The following is a 19,955-nucleotide window of genomic DNA, read 5'->3' as shown; positions in this document are numbered from 1 at the left end:
AAACTGAAATAATAGCACCAATATTCAAGAAAGCAGGAGAGAGTGAGAGAGAGAGAGAGCAGGAAACTAGAAGTCAGTTAGCCTAAGACATCTGACGTTGGGGAAAAAGCTGGAATCCATATTAAGGAGTTAGTAGTTGGAGATTTAGAAAATCAGAAGGTAGTCGAAGGTCCTGGTGCAGAGCCTGAGGCGGAACATTGACTAACCCTTTCTCTCCACAGATGCTGCCTGACTCGCTGAGTTCCTCCAGCCGTTTGCTTTTCGCTCCAGATTCCAGAAATTGCGGTCTTTCATGTCTCCAAGAAAAATCAACACGGGTTTATGAATGGGAAATTGCGTTCGACAAATTTGATAGAGTTATCCGAGCTTGCAGCTTGACTGTCAATTGATCAGCTGCCATGTAAAATGTTAACACCGAGACGGGAACACATATCAGAATTTCATAATGTGGGGGGGGGGGGGGCGCGGTGGGGAGCAGTAAAGATGGAGATGAGCAGGAAAAGTCTCAATGTTATATTAAAAGGAACAAAGATGCTAAAGTTTACTCTCTCTGTCCCTCTTACAATAACTCCTTGCCTGCTCTCCATCTTCTTCTGGTGCTCCCCTCCCCCTTTCTTTCTTCCTGGGCTTTCCGTCCCATGATCCTCTCCCTTCTCCAGCCTCGTATCCCTTTTGCCAATCAACTTTCCAGCTCTTGGCTCTATCCTTCTCCTTCCTGTCTTCTCCTATCATTTCGGATCTCCCCCTCCCCCTCCCACTTTCAAATCTCTTACTATTTCTTCTTTCAGTTAGTCCTGACGAAGGATCTCGGCCCAAAACGTCGACTGTGCTTCTTCCTATGGATGCTGTCTGGCCTGCTGCTTTCCACCAGCATTTTGTGTGTGTTGCTTGAATTTCCAGCATCTGCAGATTTCCTCGTGTTTAAAGTAAAAGTTGGTCCTTTTGTGCTTGAGAATCAATTTATTTATTTTATTTAGAGATACAGTGCAGAACAGGATCTTCTGGGCCACCCAGCAACCCAACAATTTAACCCTAGCCCAAGGGTTCCCGACCTGGGTCCATAGACCACTTGGCTAATGGCAGGGGCCCATGGCACAAAAAAGGTTGGGAACTCCTACCCTAGCCAAATCAGGGAACAATTTACAACAACCAAATAGCCTACTAACTGGTATGCGTTTGGACACTGGGAGGAAACCAGAGCTCCCAGAGGAAATCCATGCGGTCACGTGAAGAACGCACAAACTTTCTTACAGTGGACGCCGTAACTGAACTTCCGAACTCCGATGCATGGAGCCATAACAACGTTGTGCTAACTGCTACACTACTGTGACGCTTCCACGGTGATTAATAATGGTAAACAAAAAAAAAAATTCGCAGAGACTATTATCGTTATACTAGATCTGCTTTCGGCCCAATAATAATCAATAAACAAGAGAGTATCTGGAGGGAAGAAGTTTAAACATTCTCCATCTGTAGAGAAAATGTACCAGATAAGGTCATGAGTCTAAAGGTTAATAAGATCCTTGGCCAATAAGATCCTTATGATATTTTGGAGCTCTTTCCCCAAGGGAGCGGTGGAGATGAAGTAATTAAATAGACACTCAGTGGCCACTTTATTAGGTACAGTAGTGGAGTGATTTTCTGCTGCTGTAGCCCATCTGCTTCAAGGTTCGGCGTGTCGTACGTTCAGAGATGCTCTTCTGCACACCATTGTTCTAAAACATGGTTTAGAGACAGTTGTGTGTGAAAATCCCTAGAGATCAGCAGTTTCTGAGATACTCAAACCACCTCATCTGCCACCAACGATCATTCCACGGTCAAAGTCACTTAAATCACATTTCTTCCCAATTCTGAAGTTTGGTATGAACAACAACTGAACCTCTTGACAGTGTCTGCATGCTCTTATGCATTAAGTTGCTGCCACGTGACTGGCTGATGAGATATTTGCATTAACGAGTAGGAGTACAGGTGTACCTAATAAAGTGGGCACTGAGTGTATTGATGGAGATCTGAACTGCAAGGGGCATGGGGAGGGAGGGGTTTGTGGTACTGAAACCAACAGTGGATCTCCGGCACTGTGGAGCTGGTGAGAGCACTTGGTTTCTTATGTTCGTCCAGTCTCAGAATGCTTGGTGCTCATGGTTTGCATGTCAATTAAATATGAAGCACAGGCTGGACTTTCAGTGCACAACCGTACCTGGTGGTGAGGTGGGAATGGTTATTGGAGTGCTCGACATAAAGTCCACTATCTGCTGCAGAGCCCAGAGGTTGCTGGAGTCACTTCCTTTCTTCATCTGCTCTTGGATCAAGCATTCCAATTCATCTCGAAATGCCTGAGGAGAATGAGAGGACTTTGTTAATCTTACAGAGCAAAGGCCTGATCATTCCCGGGAGCACGGTTTATCATAGCCATTAACTCGTGCGAAAGTTCTTTTGCAATACATCTTACAATCCATCACAAGAGCTTCTTCGCGTGGCTGGGCGATGTATAAACCAGTACCTCAATTTCTATCACCTCAACACTGAACTGATTCCACAGCATATAGACTCACTTTCAAGGACTCTACAACCCATGTTCTCAATATTACTTATTTACATTTTATTAATACTTCTTGCATGCTTTGTCTCCTTTTGCACATTGTTTGTTCGTCAGTGTTTGTTGATGTATTTTCATTCTATTTCTATTGCCTTTCTTAATTTTCTTGTGAATGCCTGCAAGAAAATGCATCTATAGGTAGTACACTGTATGTACTTTGACAACAGATTTACTTTGACTTTGAACTTTCACTTGGGGGTGGGTCTTCTACTTTTAGGCTGGACTCTCCAATGCATCTCATTTCAAACAGCACTCATCCTTATGACCGTAAGATTGCGAGGGTTAGATCACTTTCATTTGTTACCAGGCACACGATGACGATGGGGCAGATGCCTTCCAGACAAAGCACCACCTTCCTTCACCAGGGACAGCTGAGGCTGCACAGTCTTCCACTCCTCGCCACGAGGGAGGACATTCACTCAGCAAGATGGCTGCCCACTGTCCCATCATGCCCCTCTTGTATTACAGACAATCAGCAGGAGTGTTCTGGGACAAAGTTCCCCTGGTGCCCCTTCTCCTTACCATTCTCCTATTTGTCCACTCTCCTCTCCTATCAGATTCCTTCTTCTTCAGACCTTTACCTTTTCCACCTATCATCTCCCAGCTTCTCAGTTTACTCCCTTCCTCCACCACCTGGCTTCAGCTATCACCTTCTACTTGTACTCTTACCCCTTTCCCCAGCTTCTTATTCCGGCATCTGCCCTCTTCCTGTCCAGTCCTGTCAAAGGGTCCCAGCCTGAAACGTCGACTGTTTATTCCTTTCCATAGATTCTACCTGATGTGCTGAGTTCCTCCAGCATTTTGTGTGTTGTACTCTGGACTTCCAACATCTGCAGAATCTCTTGTGTTAACAAAATAAGATGTTTTGCTTAGTGAGGTTATCGAGAGCTTAAGGGGAGAAGGCAGGAGAATGGGGTTGAGAGGGATAATAAATCAGCCATGAGGAATGGTGGAACAGACTCGATGAGCCAAATAGCCCAATTCTACTAACGTCTTATTGTCTTATGGAGACCTTAAAGCATTGTTGCAGATTAGGCTCTTATTAACTGGAGGGAAGTTTCTGCCAGCTTCTGCAGAACCTGGACAAGATCAGTGACAGATGACTAGATTTAAAACATGGCTACTTTCAAAGCTGCACACTCTCGCTTGGCAGGTACATGGGCCGAAGATTACAGACGAAGGTTGACACTCAGCCAGCCCATCAAGCTGCCAGGGTGCCTCAGTTCCCAGTCGTTTCAGAAGTTCCATCATCTGAAGTTGACGGACCTTCCGGGCTGTGTGACTTGCTGATCCTACTGGAGGCTCAAGGCCTCAACCTTTATTCTTATTTAGAGATACAGCACGGTAACGAGCCGTCCGCCCTGACACTGAATTACACTTACTCACTGCCCATTACGCCACTGGCGTTTAGGGCATTGATGAAGGCCCTCTGTCTCTGGTGGTGTTCAGAGCTTCCTTCATCCTTGTGGTAAACCATATATATATATATATATAGGTTGCAACTGGGTTACCTGTCTGGACACGCCCCTCTGCTGACTGCTCCTGTGGCTCCTCCCACAGACCCCTGAATAAAGGCGATTGTGTCACTGCTCCTCCCTCAGTCCAGGACAGACATACAGCATGGACATGGATCCATTTTACTGTTAATAAAAGCCTTTCAGTATTTACTCTACTTCCAGTCTTTCGGAGTAATTGATAGTGCATCAATCATGTCAGCAGGCTCCTCACAGTTTTCACTACCATCGTTCATGCAAGTTCCGGGTGAAGACTCAGGAATACCATTGCACTCAGACGTAGAAGGATTCTTTATTGCTGTTCCCGTAACAATTTTGTTTACCAGTCAGGGTTGTTAGCCCTGAGCTGAACCCCTGAACCTGGAGGACCGGTGGACCACTCTTAGTCTGACCTCTACCCTTTGACCTGTTTGGTATGGGTGACCCTACCAAGAGCCAAAGAATAAAGCCCTGACTCCAGCCAGCAAAGCTCTCCAGGTCATTGAGGCATGCAAGCCTCCAAACCCAACGACAAGGTAGTTGTACCCCGACTCAGCCTTGTACATTCCTGCAACTACTAACCCACATTGATAGCAGCAGTTGGAGTTCGCCCGTGACTCACCGGGCTCTGTAGGATCATGGTCACCCGCCGCTTCTGCTCCATCAGGTTGAAGTCCTGCCTCAGGGCCGGCGCCATGTTCCTGAGCCGCAGGTATTCCGGATCGTTCTCAGAGACCTGGTCGAAATAGCCCTCCTTTCGGGTGGAGGTTGGCGGAGGGGGCACAGACACCACCTCCTGGGTGGTCTCACTGCTCATCCTGTTCAGCTACTGATTGGCTTCCTGGGGGGCAGGAGAACACAAACAGAGAGTGGATTAGCTTTGAGAAGGCAGCCACTGCCTGAGGGTTAAGCTATATTTGTCACAGGTCAAAGTACATAAGTTTAAGGTGGGAGGTTTAAAGACGATATAGCCCCTCCAATTCCTTAGGAGTCTGCAGATTTTCAGCATGACATCAAAAACTTTGACAAACTTCTATAGACATGTAGTGGAGAGTATATTGACTGGCTCCATCACAGCCTGATAAGGGAACACCAATGGCTTTAAACAGAAAATCCAACAAAAGGTAGTGGATTCAGCCCAGTATATCACAGGTAAACCACTCCCAACCGTTGACCACATCTACATGAAACGCTGTCATAGCAAAGCAGCATCCATCATAAAAGACACTCACCACCCAGGCCATGCCCTCTTCTCACTGCTGCCATCAGGTAGAAGGTACAAGTGCCTCAGGGCCTGCACCACCAGCTTCAAAAACAGTTACTTCTCCTCAACCATCAAGCCCTTGAACAAAAGCGGATAACTACACTCATCTATTGAGATGTTCCCACTTTAAGTTTTTTCATGCTGTCATTATTTATCACTATGTATTTATATTTGCATTTGCACAGTTTCGTTGCCTTCTGTTTACAGTCATTATTCTATAGATTTGCTGAGTTGGCCCACAGGAAACAGAATCTCATGGTTGTATGTGATGATATGTATGTGGTCTGATTTTATTTTGAACTTCATAGTTTTGATATACACAGGGTGTGGTGGCTCCATGGAATGGGCTGCTGGGGAGGTCGTGGAAGGAGATATGACAGCAAAGTTAGAGAGACATTCAGGCATGTGGATTGGCAGGGAATGGAGAGATGTAGACCCTGTGCAGGCAGATGGCAGGTGGGATTAAATTGTCATCATGATCAGCATGGGGCATCTTCCTGTGCTCTATTGTTCTATTCCCAACACATTTGTACTGGTAATTCATAAACACAAGAGACTCTGCAGATGCTGCAAATCTTGGAGGACAAAATGTTGGAGGACCTCAGCAAGTCAAGCAACATCGATGGAATAGCATCCATAGATGCTGCCTTTTTTGCAGAGTTTCTCTGGCATTCATATCTGTTTTGTTATTATTTCAAAATATACTTTATTCAAAAATAAAATTATATACAATAATTGATTCAATGACTCTCAATCCTTACATACGTTTCCCTTATGGTCTCTAGATATCCATACTTTTGGTCACCCATGTGGCACTCTGTTGGTTCACCTTCCCACACCACTGTTGAGAGGTATACTCCCCGCCACCCGACCCCTCCCACTCCCGCGGGAGAAGAACCCTAAACCATGGTCCTTCCCCACCAGGCCCTTGCGGTGGCTGCACCGAGTTTCAGTGCGTCCCTCAGCACGTACTCCTGCAGCCGAGAATGTGCCAGTCGGCAGCATTCTCCCACGGACACCTCCATGTGCTGGTAGATCATCAAGTTTTGGGCCGACCAAAGAGCGCCTTTCACCGAGTCAATGATCTGCCAGCAGCACCGGATGTTGGCCTCCGTGTGCGTCCCTGGGAACAGCCCGTAGATCAGAGAGTCCTCCGTTACGCAGCTGCTGGGGATGAAATGTGACACTGGCCTCCTCCACACCCTCTCTCCTTCAGTGTGCAAAGAGGTGGGTCACAGACTCCTCTAAGCATAGGGGCAGAATTAGGCCATTTGGCCCATCAAGCCTGCTTCACCGTTCCATCATGGGTTGCACGGTGGTGTAGTGGTTAGCACGACACTTTACAGTACCAGCGACACGGATTCAATTCCTGCTGCTGCCTGTAAAGGGCTTGTACGTTCTCCCTGTGACCTCATGGGTTTCCTCTGGGTGCTCCAGTTTCCTCCCACAAAGATGCAACGGTTATTAAGTTAACTGGTCATTGTAAATTGTCCCATGATTAGGCTAGGATTCGAAAAATCAGGGGATTGCTGGGCAGGTGGCTCAAGGGGCCAGAAGGGCCAACTCTGAGCTGTTTCTCAATAAAATATATTAAAAAGATCCCTCACTTTTATTCAGATTTTTCTCCATACTGTAATAGGTTTAATGTTGAAGAGGCCTCTCTTATATGTTTTGGTCCTGCCTGCAGCTTGATAAATTTTGGAAGGAAGTATTTCAAACTTTCTCGGAACTTTTTCAAGTAAACTTTAAACCCAACCCTCTGACTGCCTTGTTTGGCATTGTTGGAGGAAATGATTTTACTCTTAAGTGGAATGATTTGCATATTTTGGCTTTTATTTCTCTTTTAGCTGGAAGAGTTTTGTTGCGTAAATGGAAAGATGGCCGCTCCGCCTACTCGTGCCCATTGGTTGATTGATGTTATGTCATGTTTAAATCTAGAGAAGATTAGGTGTTCTATTTCTATACCTAGACAAGATTTTTTTCACATTATGGGGACCTTTTTGGAACTACTTTCACTATTTTTGATTCGTTCAGCAGTGATGATGGCTATTATATGTTTGAATTTACGACTCTATGTCAGAGATTTTTTTATTTTCTTTTAACTACAACAGCTGTTGTTTTGTTTTTTTTTCTTCTTTTTTTTCTGTTTTGTTATGGGGTTTTGATTTTGCTTTAGATTAGAATAAGATATACCTTTTCGATATTATGGATAATTTACTATACATAGTTATGGGGCATTTCAATCTTGTTTCTGTTTCCATAATATCATAATGTATTTTGCATTTGTCTATGCAAGTAATTAATAAAAATATTGAAGAAAGAAAAAGATCCCTCTCAATCCTACTGTCTTCTCCCTGTAACTTTTATCATCTTTACTGATCAAGAACCTATCAACCCCCACTTTAAATATACCCAATGACTTGGTTTCTACAGCTGCCTATGGCAATGATTTCCAAAGATTCATCACCCTCTAGGTAAAGAAATTTTTCCACATCACTCTTCTAAAAGAACATCCTTCTATTCTGAGGCTGTGTCCTCTGGTCCTAGACTCCCCCACTACTGGAATCATCCTTCCCACATCCACTCTGTCTATGCCTTTCAATTGTTGGTAGGTTTCAACAAGATCCCTCCCCCCACTGATTTTTCTAATGCCTCCAATATGCAAAAAAAAGGCTCAGGAAACCACTCCATTGAACATAACACCAAATTAAAGCAAGAAAACAAATAATCCAGCATTGACCTAAGAGCCAGATTTTGACAGGGACATATTTCTCCAACCCAGTCAACCTTTCACAAACGTATGGGGGCTTGGTGCATAAAATGTTGGAGGAACTCGATTAGCCAGGTGACATCTATGGAGGGGGGGATAAACATTTGATGTTTTGGGCCGAGATCCTTCAGCAGAACTGGAAAGGAAGGGGGCAGGAGCCAGAGTAAGAAGGTGGGGAGGGGAGGGGGAGAAGTACAAGCTAGAAAGTGATAGGTGAGTCCAAGTGATGGGGAAGATAGGTGGGAGGGGGAAAACGAGAATTTGAAGCTTGGAAGTGATAGATGGAAGAGGTAATGGGCTGATGAAGAAGGAATTTTACAGGAGAAGACAGTGGCCCACAGGGGAAAGAGAAGGAGGAGGGGTACCTGAGAGAGATGGCGGGCCAGTGAGAAGAGAAGGAGGTAAGAGGGTAATGAGACAGGGCAATGGAAATAGAGAGAATGAACAAGAAAAACCATTTCAATTTAACTGTCCATTTCCATTTGACACGTCTGTCCATGGCCTCTTCTGCAGCCATGATGAGGCCAAACTCAAATTGGAGGAACAACACCTGGGCAGCTTCTAACCTGATGGCATGAACATCATTTTCTCCAACTTCTGGTAATTTATCCCCCTCCCACTGTTCTTGGCTGACTGTTTATCCCCTTCCTACATGCTGCCTGATCTGCTGAGTTCCTCCAGCATTTTGTGTGCGTTGATCAAGATTTCCAGCATCTGCAAAATCTCTTGTGAACATGGGAGCATGAGTCTTAACTGGCAGAATTGTCGCATGGCTTGATATATCTGAAGCCAGAGAAAAATTAATAATAAAGAAATTAAGGAGGCAATAAACAAGCATTCGGCATCTGTTCTCACAGTGGAGGACTTCGAAAGTGTACCAAAAATAGTAGGAATAAGGGGGCGTAAAGGGGTGTATGTGGGTGGAAAGGATTTATCACCAGAGAAAAAGCAACTTAAGAAATGAATTATACTTGTGCAGAGGGTGGATGCCTTGCCTATGATCTTCCAAAATCCTCTCGATTCTGGAAATGTTCCAATGGGTTGGAAAACCAGCAACGTAACCAGAGAGCAAGGGTGAGAGAGAAGGCAAGCCGATTTGTTTAACATCTGTTACTGTAAATTGCTAGAATCCATTATTAATAAGGTCACACAGAAATTGCATTCGTGTGGAAATTGTAGACCTCAATATTCTGTGCACAGCACTGCTGAATCCTCCCTCTCCATTCCTCTACATGCTCGCTCTCTCCCTCCCTGCCGTACTCTATTTCAGGTTCCAAAACAGAAAGAGAGGTGGCGGAGAGAGGGGGAGTATACCGTGAGTCAATAGGCCAGGTCAGGGGTCAATGTCCATCAGTGGGCAACTAGAAATAAGTCAGCAGTGGGGTGGGTGGAGGATTTTGTTTAGTGAATACCACCCATCCCATGCTTAAGGCAGGGTTGAGTTGGTGGTCCGCTGGGACCTCCTCCTCGGAGTGGAAATGGCCAGATATTGGCTCTGTGCTTCCCTCAGCCCAGGAGTGGGTGCAGCACCCACTCTTGACGCCACTCATCCAAGTGGCACCACCACCTTCTCAAGGGCAAAAAGTCTGGTCTTGCCAGTAATCAGACCCTTAGAAATATTAAAAAGTAAACAAAGCACCTTCAAGGCTCCCGCGTGGGTAATTTCTCAAGGGAATGATGTCCTTTGCAAAAGAAAGGTTGGCTGTAAGCAGCAGTAGTACAGTTCATAGAGCTGCTGCCTTACACTTCCAGTGACCCGGGTTCAATCCTCACCTCTGGTGCTGTCTATGTGGCGTCTGCACGTTCCCTCTGTGACTGTGAGTGCTCCGGTTTGCTCCCACATCCCAAAGACATGCGAGTTGGTAGGTAACTGGCTGCTCCATATTGTCTTTAGGTACATAGGTGAGGCAATTGGGAATATGGGAAAAACACCACAGTGTTTTTGGTGAAGTGCGGTGCTCCCATGGTGCTTGATTAGGGAGTTTGGGATTTAGATGAAGGGGTGATCATATACAGTATTTCCGAACTGAATTTTTGTAGGATTCATGTATGTGCCTGACGTTGGCAGGGAGCCAGTAGGCCGAAGTGCCTGTTTCCTTGCTGTATGATTCTGTGTTAAATACCATAAGAAGCAGAAATAGACCAGTGATTCTCCTGCCTTGTCCCCACAACCCTTAACTCTATCACCCATCAAAAATTTATCAGTCCCTGCCTGAAAATGACTTGGCCTGCGGAGCCGTCTGTAGCAACGAATTTCACAGATTCATCACAATCCATGAGGGATGGGATCTTATTGAAACTTACTAAATTTTACGACCTATAGATACATTTTCAAACACACTTTAGAACTCATATTCTCAGTTATTTCTGCACAGGTTTTCTTGCTTTGCACATTGGTTGTTTGTTAGTCCTTTTCTGTTCGTGTACAGATTTTCATCTATTCTAGTGTACTTCTCTTTTTCCCTGTAAATGCCTGCAAGAAGTTGAATCTCAAGGTAGTATACAGTAACATGTAAGGACTTTGATAACAAATTTACTTTCAACTTACTTTGAACGCAGGAGAATCTCATAAAAACCTACTGAATATTGACGTGAATGTGGAGAGGATGTTTCTGATAGTGGAAGATTCTAGGACCAGAGTGCTCAGCCTCAGAACAGAATGCCGTTTCTTTAGAATAGAGATGAGGAACCTATGGCAGCTGATGCTATTAAACTTGGGGCATTGGAGTTCTGAGTTCAATTTGGCGCTGTCTGTAAGGAGTTTGTATGCTCTCCCCATGATTGCATGGGTTTCCTCCGCATGCCCTAGTTTCCTCCCACAGTCCAAAGATGTATTGGTTAGTAGGTTAATTGGTCATTATAAATTGTCCTGTGATTAGGCTAGGATTAAAAATATATGGGTTACTGGGTGACGTGGCTCATTGGACTGGAAGGGCCTATTCTGTGCTGTATCTCTAAATTAAAAAAAATGTCTTTAGCCAGAGGGTGGTGAATCTGTAGAATTCATTGCCACAGAGTACAAATCATTGGGTACATTTAAAGCTGAGGTTCATGGGTTCTTGATTAGTAAGTTTGTCTAGTGATCTGAAGGTCGCTAGTTCGAGCCTCAGCTGTGGCAGCGTGTCTGTGTCCTTAAGCAAGGCGCTTAACCACACATTGCTCTAGTGTCTGTGCGAAAAGTGGCGCCCCACACAGACTTCCAATCTGCGCCTTGTAAAGCATGAAAATGCCCGACGCAGGCCTCTGATGGTCCGAGTGGACATTTCCTCCCCACCTCCCCTGATTAGTAAGGATGCCAAAGGCTCCAGGGAGAAGGCAGGAGAATGGAGTTGAGAGGGAAAGCAAACCAGACGTGATCCAATAGTGCAGCAGACTCGATGGGCTGAGTGGCCTAATTCTGTGCTGAGAGATACAATGAGATTGGCCCACTCGTGGTGAACCACTGGGGTCCAACATGGGTGGAGGGAGCAAACTGAAACCCAAGGAACACAAGCAACTACAGATGCTGGAATCTGGAGCAACAAGCGATTGGAGGAGAGACTCAGCAAGCCAAACAGCAGCTGTGTGGGGAAAGGAATTGTCGATGTTTCGGGTGGAAAACCTTCATCAGAGATGGAATACGCTGCAGCATATCAGTAGGCCCTGGGGCCGGGGCCCAGGTCAAACCCTGATTAGACAGTCCTGACATCGATGGTTAAAGACTGAAGTTGGCGAGCCTGGAGGTAGCGGACCGAAGGTTGAGCCTGCGAGTCCAGGCCTGGGGTTGGAAGTTGGAGGCCTGACGTTTGCAAGCCCGAACGTTCGGGGTCAAGGACTGGAGGCCTGGAGGTGTCCTGTCCTCGGGTTGAAAGCTTGTCGATGTAAGCGAGGGGGTGAGTGGGTGGGTGAGAAAGGGACTTGTTTTGCAGTTGTTGTTACTGTTGCTTTTCTTGTTCTGATGATCATTGTGGGCATGCTACGTTGGCGCCAGGAAGTGTGGTGATACTTGCGAGCTGCACCCCCCTCCGCAGCATATCCTTGTGTTTGTTGGTCATTGACGCAAATGAAGCGTTTCACTCCAAGTTTCGATGGTCCTCCGGTAGATAAGCCTGAGTCTGGATCGGAATCTGCTCCCAACAGTCACAACACCACAGACAGCCAGCTGAACGTTTCCAAGGACTTGTCAACGTTTGCTTGGTTTTTCCAGCTGACGTTAACCATAACCAGCCGATGGCAGCAGCCGAACACATATGCCGCATTTTCCTCAATTTACCAATTATTGGAAACAAAAGTTCCAAATTGAGTGATGTAAAATGTTTTCCCTTTGGTGAAAGATCAGAGAGCACTCAGATCCCAATTAGACAAATGAGCTTGCTGCCCCAACTACAAAACATTGGCCCTCAGCAGGAAACGCTCATGAATTTTAGAAAATAATTAAAATGTGGATAATGCTTGATCCTTGCTCAGAGTGCGAGAGGGGGGCTGGGGAGCGGTGGGCTTCCGATCACAGTTATTAGCCTGGAGCGGCAGGATCACACACTGATTATAGTTCATTACCACAGAGAGTCACGCAGCCCTCTTGATTATAACAATTACACTGTCACATGCTGGCAGCCTGCTTTGTGAAGCTCTGGGACTGAAGCACAGACGTAATACTTTCCTACTAGAGTTGATAAAGTCATAGGGATACAGTAGGGACACAGGCCCTTCAGCCCACAGCGTCTGTACTCATCCTCATGCACCCATTTATACTAATCCCACCTGGATAGAGTGGACGTGGAGATGATGCTTCCTATATTGGGTGGCTCTAGGACCAAAGGGCACAGAATTAGAATAGAATGTGCCTTGAGGAGGAATTTCTTTAGCTACAGGATGGGAAAACTGTGGAATTCATTGACACGGATGGCTGTGGAGGCCAAGTCATTGGGTATGTTTAAAGTGAAGCTTGATAGGTTCTCGATTAGTCAGGGATTCGAAGGTTACAGGGACAAGATGTTGGAAATCCAGGTAACGCTCAAAATGCTAGAGAAGCTCAGCAGGCCAGGCAGCATCAATAGAAAAGAGTACAGTCGATGTTTCGGGGCTGAAACCAGGGAGAAGGCAGGTGATTGGGGTTGAGAGGGATAGTAAATCAGTCATGATGGAAAGGTGGAGCAGATTCATTGGGCAAATGCCCTAATTCTATTCCTATGTTTCATGATTATTCTCTCCACACCAGAACCACTCAAAAACTGTTACTTTCCCCAAGCTGTCAGGCTGATCAAATCCTTCACCCATCAACCCACCGTACCACAATACATACACATCACCTAGTTTCACTTCATGTACATACAATCTGTTAAGTCACTTGCTCATTGTTTTATGGAATTGCTTTTATATTTATATATTGTAATTCTTTGTTTTTTTTAAAAATTGTGTTCTTTATGCTTCTAGTGTGTTTTTATCCTGCATCAGATCCAGAGTAACAATCATTTTGATCTCCTTTACACTCGTGTACTGAAGAATGACAATAACCAATCTTGAATCTGCCCATACATGCCTCCAGATTTGAAACACTAAATGTACACAGTCTGTTTCCCAGAGCTGGGGAAACAAGAGCAAGAAGACATGGGTTTAAGGTGAGAAGGGAGAAAGATTTAATAGAACCCAGGAGGCAGCTCTTCCACCCAGAAGATAGTCAGTATTTGGAGTGAGCTGCCAGAGGAACTGGTTGAAGGAAGCACATTATCAACATTTAAAAGGTAGCTACATGGACAGGAAAGGCTTAGAGGGATATGGGCCAAACACAGGCAAATGAGACCAGTTTAGACGGTATTGTGACTGTGAACAAAGTCACCGAAGGGACACTGAAGCTGGTGATATAGAAGTCTTCATTCAGCAAAACAAGCAAGAATCATACTGGAGACACTCTTGGAAGAAGAGAGCCCTAAACTCAAAGTACATTACATTTTTATACCCATAAGATTAGTGGCAATTCAATATGATTTCAATAGTTACAATGACACCGTTTACTTCAATACTGTGGGTTGACAATGCTTCCTTTGCGTTGCATATAATTTTCAAACACCTACATCTTCAGACCAATACTCCAAACATCAGACAACAGGAATTCTGCAGATGCTGGAAATTCAAGCAACACACATCAAAGTTGCTGGTGAACGCAGCAGGCCAGGCAGCGTCTCTAGGAAGAGGTACAGTCGACGTTTCAGGCCGAGACCCTTCGTCAGGACTAACTGAAGGAAGAGTTAGTTAGTCTTCCAAGAGTGTCTCCAGTATGATTCTTCCTTGTTTTGCTGAATGAAGAATTCTATATCACCAGCTTCAGTGTCCCTTCGGTGACTTTGTTCACAGTCACAATACCGTCTAAACTGGTCTCATTTGCCTGTGCTTGGCCCATATCCTTCTAAGTCTTTCCTGTCCATGTAGCTGCCTAACTCTTACTAACTCTTCCTTCAGTTAGTCCTGACGAAGGGTCTCGGCCTGAAACGTTGACTGTACCTCTTCCTAGAGATGCTGCCTGGTCTGCTGCATTCACCAGCAACTTTGATGTGTGTTGTCCAAACATCAGAGCTTGAATGTTAATCACCGCTGTCTCTGAGCTGCATTCATGCATATGCAGACATCTCAGGTCAATGGGCTTTGCGATCGACGTCAGTCTGCAGTCCAGAAAAACTATTGTTCCGAGCTGTATTTTAAATTCAGTCTACAATCCGCATTCAGATCTGAACACTGGCTGCTGTCGAAATTAATATTTACTATATTCCATAACTCCAGAATATGCTCTAATGGGAATCTTGGCTGGCATGGGCCAGTTGGGCTGAAGGGCCCATACCCTATGACTCTACATCTAGGGAGGTCTACAGTGGCCAACTAATCTACCAACTCTGATACCCAGAACTTCACCAACACCTTTTGTTGCAGTGTTTGCTTTATCCAGAGCAGTTTGGACAGAGTGTTTGTTCAGGAAGATTGGGTGGCGTGGTAGCATTACAGTTAGTGCAACACTTTTACAGCACCAGTAACCCAGGTTCAATACCCGCTGGCCTTCCCGTCAGCTTGAACCAGTCTGGCCATTCTCCTCTGACCGCTCTCATTAACAAGTTGTTTTCACCCAACAGAACTGCCGCTCATTAGATGTTTCTTTTTGTTTTTCACACCTCTCTCTGTAAACTCAGGCTACGTCCACACTACGCCGGATAATTTTGAAAACGCCGGTTTCGAGTAAAAACGACAAGCATCCACACTAAGCGTTTTTCAAAATATCTCTGACCACATTAGACGAATATTTGGGTGAATCTCCTCCTACTGAGCATGTGCAGGACACACAGAAAACGAGAGGAAACGGTATACTTGGTGCGCGTTTGTCCAGTTACGGGGTAGAAAAAGTTAAAAGGACTTGCTCTTGGCTCTCGCGCAGGAGGACTTAAAACTAAAAAAAAACAAATACTGTAGTGTATGGAGGCAACCGACAGGGAATTCATGGACAGTATGACCCAGCTGACGGCGAACATTGAAAAACTGACTAACTCCGTTGCATTAATAAAGTACCTTATTAAATGTATAAAAACATGTCTGCATCAGTGTTATCTTGTATTTCCATACAATGTTACATTAGGCTGTTACACATCTATTATCAGAGAAGTACTTGCATAAATAGGTAAACCACCTTGGTTCTTGGTTCTTGATCTTCCAAAATATTCCGCATGGAATTTAAACTGGAGGTGGTGGAGAGTGTTTTCTGTCCTTACCTTCATACAAGCAAGGACAGAAAACAGGGCAAAGTGAGTATACTTATTTATTCAGTAAGCTATGGGTCAAAGTATTTGGTGAGCACATTTCTAACCCTTCTGGCTTCAGTCTCGTTGCCCTCTGTTCTGAAATTGTTAGGTTCTGCGAAGCGCAGAATCAAATATCGCTGTGATGGTTGTATGCTCTCGTATCAATTGTTTGGCGACAATAAAGTAATAATAATAATAATAAAACAATTAAGTGCCGTGCTGCCACCATCTGTTGCAGCCCGTCATGACAGCGGTTTTAAAAAGCTCCGGTTACCCCGTACACACTGCAACGGATATTAGGCGTTTTCAGATTTATTCACGCTTGAGACCATTTCCGAAAATGTCCATTTTCGGGGGCTGAAAACGCCATTTCAGTGTGGATGGAAGGTCAAAACGAAGAGAAAAAGCTTCATTTTCAAAATTATCTGGCGTAGTGTGGACGTAACCTCAAGAGACTGTTGTGCATGAAAATCCCAGGAGATCAGCCATTTCTGAGATACTCAAATCACCTTGCCTGGTACCAACAATCATTCCACAAAGTCACTTAGGGGAATAAGCTCTTCTCGAGCTTCCAGGAGGTACAGGTATCGATTATAACTAACGTTTTGATGACTGACTCTGCCATCTTCTTCAGGGATAATGCCTGGGCATGTCCTGTCGGTGGTACTTATACCCCTGTAGTCCGTCCCTCCTAATCGGTTAGTCCTCATCCAATCAGGTTTCCACTCTCCCACCTTGTTTACAATCAAATTCCAGTTCTTACTAAGAGACCTTCATCTTGGTTAAAATTCTTTTCCTTTAGTTTTATTTCAATGGCCTTCCTTTACCAGGTGGTCCCAAAAGCCATTGGCACGGCACAGTAGTCTTGTGCCTTCAAAGTCAATTCCATGGCCATTGCGAATGCAGTGTTCTGCTACTGCCAATCTCTCCAGGTAACCCAAACAGTTACACCTCCAGTGCTCCTTGATGTGCGTTTCCACCATGTGCCCCATAGGATCGATGTATGCTGCTCTGAGAGGATGTTTCCAATAATGGGGGAGTCCAGGACCAGAGGGCACAGCTTCATTATACAAGGATGTCCACTTAGAACAGAGCTGAGGAGGAATTTCTTTATCCAGAGAGTGGGGAATCCACATCCAGAGACAGCCGTGGAGGCCAAGTCATTGAGTACTTATAAAGCAGAGGTTGATAGGTCCTTGATTAGTAAGGGTGGCAACGGAAAAAGCAGGAAAATTGAGTTGAGAGGGAAAATAAGTCAGCCATGATGGAATGGTGGAACAGACTCAATGGGTTGAATGGCCTAATTCTGCTCCTACGTCATGGCAATAAACTCAACTTTGTCTTTGCTCTCTACTATGCAATCATACTCCTAATGTGTCGATATGTTGAGTCTTAAAGTCAGGCAACAGAGCTCTCATTCACTTTTTTTTATATAGAGTTGTTAGGTCAGCAGCTACTGTCCATCTTTAATTGCCCTTGAGAAAGCTGTGGGGAGATGACTTCATCAACCGTTGCAACTCCTCAAGTGAAAGCAGTTACAGAGGAAGGTGCAGCAATCAGTCCAAGGACTACAGAAAAATGGTGAATATAATGATCTTCAACCATTCAGTTTTTGAACCAAACTGCACAACCTTCATCATTAACAAGCACAGAAAACCATGACCACTTAGGTCATTTTGCAATGCAGGGGACCTTTTATTTTGCTTTAGATGCGTTCTTTATAGAGTTCAGAAGTCAGGAGGTTACGCTGCAACTTTGTAAAACTCTGGTTAGGTCACATCTGGAGTACTGTATACAGTTCTGGTTGCCCCACTATAGGAAGGGTGTCGAGGCTTTGGAGAGGGTGCAGAAGAGGTTTACCAGGTTGATGCCTGGTTTAGAGGGCATGTGCTATCACGGGAGGCTGGACAAACTTGGGTTGTTTTCCCTGGACCATCGAAGGCTGAGAGGAGATCTAATGGAGGTTTATAAGATTGAGAGGGGCAGAGATAGAGTAGACAGGGTTGAAATATCTAAAACCAGAGGGCATGTATTGAAGGTGAAAAGGGGATGTGAGGGGTAAGTTTTTTTACTCAGACAGCGGTGAATGTCTGGAATGTGCTGCTTGGTAGGGTGGTGGAGGCAAATACATCAGAGTCTTTTAAGAGATGTTTGGATAGGCACATGGATGTAAGGAAGATGGAGGGATATGGACATTGTATACATAGGAGGGATTAATGTTGGGGTGTTTTCCGATTTGGTTTTAGCTGGTTGGCACAACACAGTGGGCCAAATGGCCTGTTCCTGTTCTATGTTTGTAAAAAAAATTGTATAATGTATGCTTACGGTTTCTTGTGAATGCTGCTTATCTGATGCTAACTGCCTGTGATACAGTTGCAAGAGAGTTTTTCGTTGCACCTCTGCATATGTATACTTCTGCATATGACAATACACTTTTGACTTTATATTTTAAGTCAGGGTGGTATGAGACGCAGACTGAAAATTGGTATTCTGCTGTAGTTGTGACCTTTGTGTTCTATGTCTATTTGAGGGCCACTTGTGATTTTCATTTGCCTCAATGACCACCACGCCCCCTCATCTCCATTAGTTGCTAACATTTTTGTGGGGAACTGTATGTTCTTGGGTGGTGGGGTGGAGATACATCTCTACCAAAGGTGATGTAATGCGCTCCTTCGCTCCACTAGCCTGCAGGTCACCCTTGTCTAGGTGTAGCACCTGCTTAGCTCCCCGATTGGGGTCACGTGAAGCCATGGGAGCAGGTGGTGGATGGTTGTACGAGCAGCTGGTGCATATCACAAGTCCTGGTTATGTGACCACTGACGCCAGGCAGACAATCTCTGAAGAGTATTGATAATGGCTGGGGTCACTCGTCTTGTAAAGACACTGCCCAGAAGAAGGCAATGGCAAACTACATCTGTAGAAAAATTTGCCAAGAACAATCATGGTCATGGAAAGACCATGATCACCCACGTCATACCACATGGCACTTAACGAGGACGATGACTAATTATTCTAATATAGTCAATATTTATGTTTTGACAGGTATTCTTATATGTTGAGTATAATGTTACATATGGATATGAAAAACTATTTCAAAGCTCTAAATCGGATACTTTATTTATAAAATATTTAACATTCTTTCAATCAGCAACGAAAAAGTGCTTAATATTGTTACTTCGGGTATTTAGTGAGATCCTTGCCACTGACGCAAACTAGTGAGTTTTTGAATATCAGGTTGCAACTTGGTTAAAGATAATTGAAGCTCACATCTTTTCACAGCATCAAGATGGTTATGAGCTTTTGATAGCAGTGAAGAGCTTGAGTGAAACCACATTCCACTAGATAAGAGGAGGGAAATCCAATTAAAAACAACTTTGCTTTCTCCCAGAGCAGTGAAAACATATTCTGACTATCACTAGTTCCTGCAGCAATGTCGCTTGTCAAATTTGAATTTTGCTTGAGCTATTACATCACTCTGCGGCTCAATAAGACATTCTTGCAATGTGGTGTCAGCATCCTTCACTTTCACCCCAAATTAAATATTTAACTAAAACAGTAAACTTATGGGCCATTCAGAAACTGCTGTGGTCCCTGTGGAATCTAGAATGGCCTCCATTGAGAAAAACTGTTCGAACTGATGGATGCCTTCACCAACTCCCCCTTGCTCTGCCTACTCAATACTGAATGCTGCCAGGGCGGGGTTTGTACACACTCTCTGTGACGGAGTGGGTTTCTGCGGTGGTGCGACAGCCACCCAATCCTCAAAGACAAGGCTCCTGCCAATTAGTGTTGGGGAACTCCCAAAGGGAGCCAATGGGTATGGTGAGAAAGAAAAATATGCAGGGCTACAGGGGAAAGTGGAAACAAGGGACACAAAGGGAAGTAGAAGAAAGTGCACAAAGATAATTGTGCTGTGTCAGTTTTCTGGAGTTGCTGCAGACACCAATGCGTTAAACAGCCAAGGCCTTTTCCCTTGAAAGCCAGGAAAAGAGGTGACCATTCCACGTTTCCATTTCAGATTTCCAGCACCTAGAGCCTTTATGTACTCCTACACACAAGCTTTAGGTGTCAGGGT

At 44.7% G+C, this 19,955-nt stretch overlaps 1 protein-coding gene across 5 annotated transcripts in view; it reads right to left on the bottom strand.

Annotated features, from left to right (window-relative positions):
* LOC140201881 (beta-adducin-like) overlaps positions 1-19,955 on the bottom strand; it is a 148,928-nt gene that overhangs the window by 55,966 nt on the left and 73,007 nt on the right. For 4 of the 5 annotated variants that reach the window (XM_072266645.1, XM_072266644.1, XM_072266647.1 and 1 more), the window contains exons 2-4: positions 4,712-4,930; positions 2,198-2,333; positions 207-296 (exon numbers count right to left, since the gene is read on the bottom strand). In XM_072266645.1, coding sequence (XP_072122746.1) covers positions 207-296; positions 2,198-2,333; positions 4,712-4,906 — 421 coding nt within the window. In that variant the 5' untranslated portion in view covers positions 4,907-4,930. The remainder of the gene's footprint in view (positions 1-206; positions 297-2,197; positions 2,334-4,711; positions 4,931-19,955) is intronic. The other variant, XM_072266646.1, reaches the window with a different exon arrangement.

The sequence above is a fragment of the Mobula birostris genome, chromosome 8, assembly GCF_030028105.1.
Source record: "Mobula birostris isolate sMobBir1 chromosome 8, sMobBir1.hap1, whole genome shotgun sequence".
Classification (NCBI taxonomy): Eukaryota; Metazoa; Chordata; class Chondrichthyes; order Myliobatiformes; family Myliobatidae; genus Mobula; species Mobula birostris.
The sequence above is the reverse complement of the archived record's forward strand: the minus strand, read 5'-3'. Positions and strand labels throughout refer to the sequence as shown.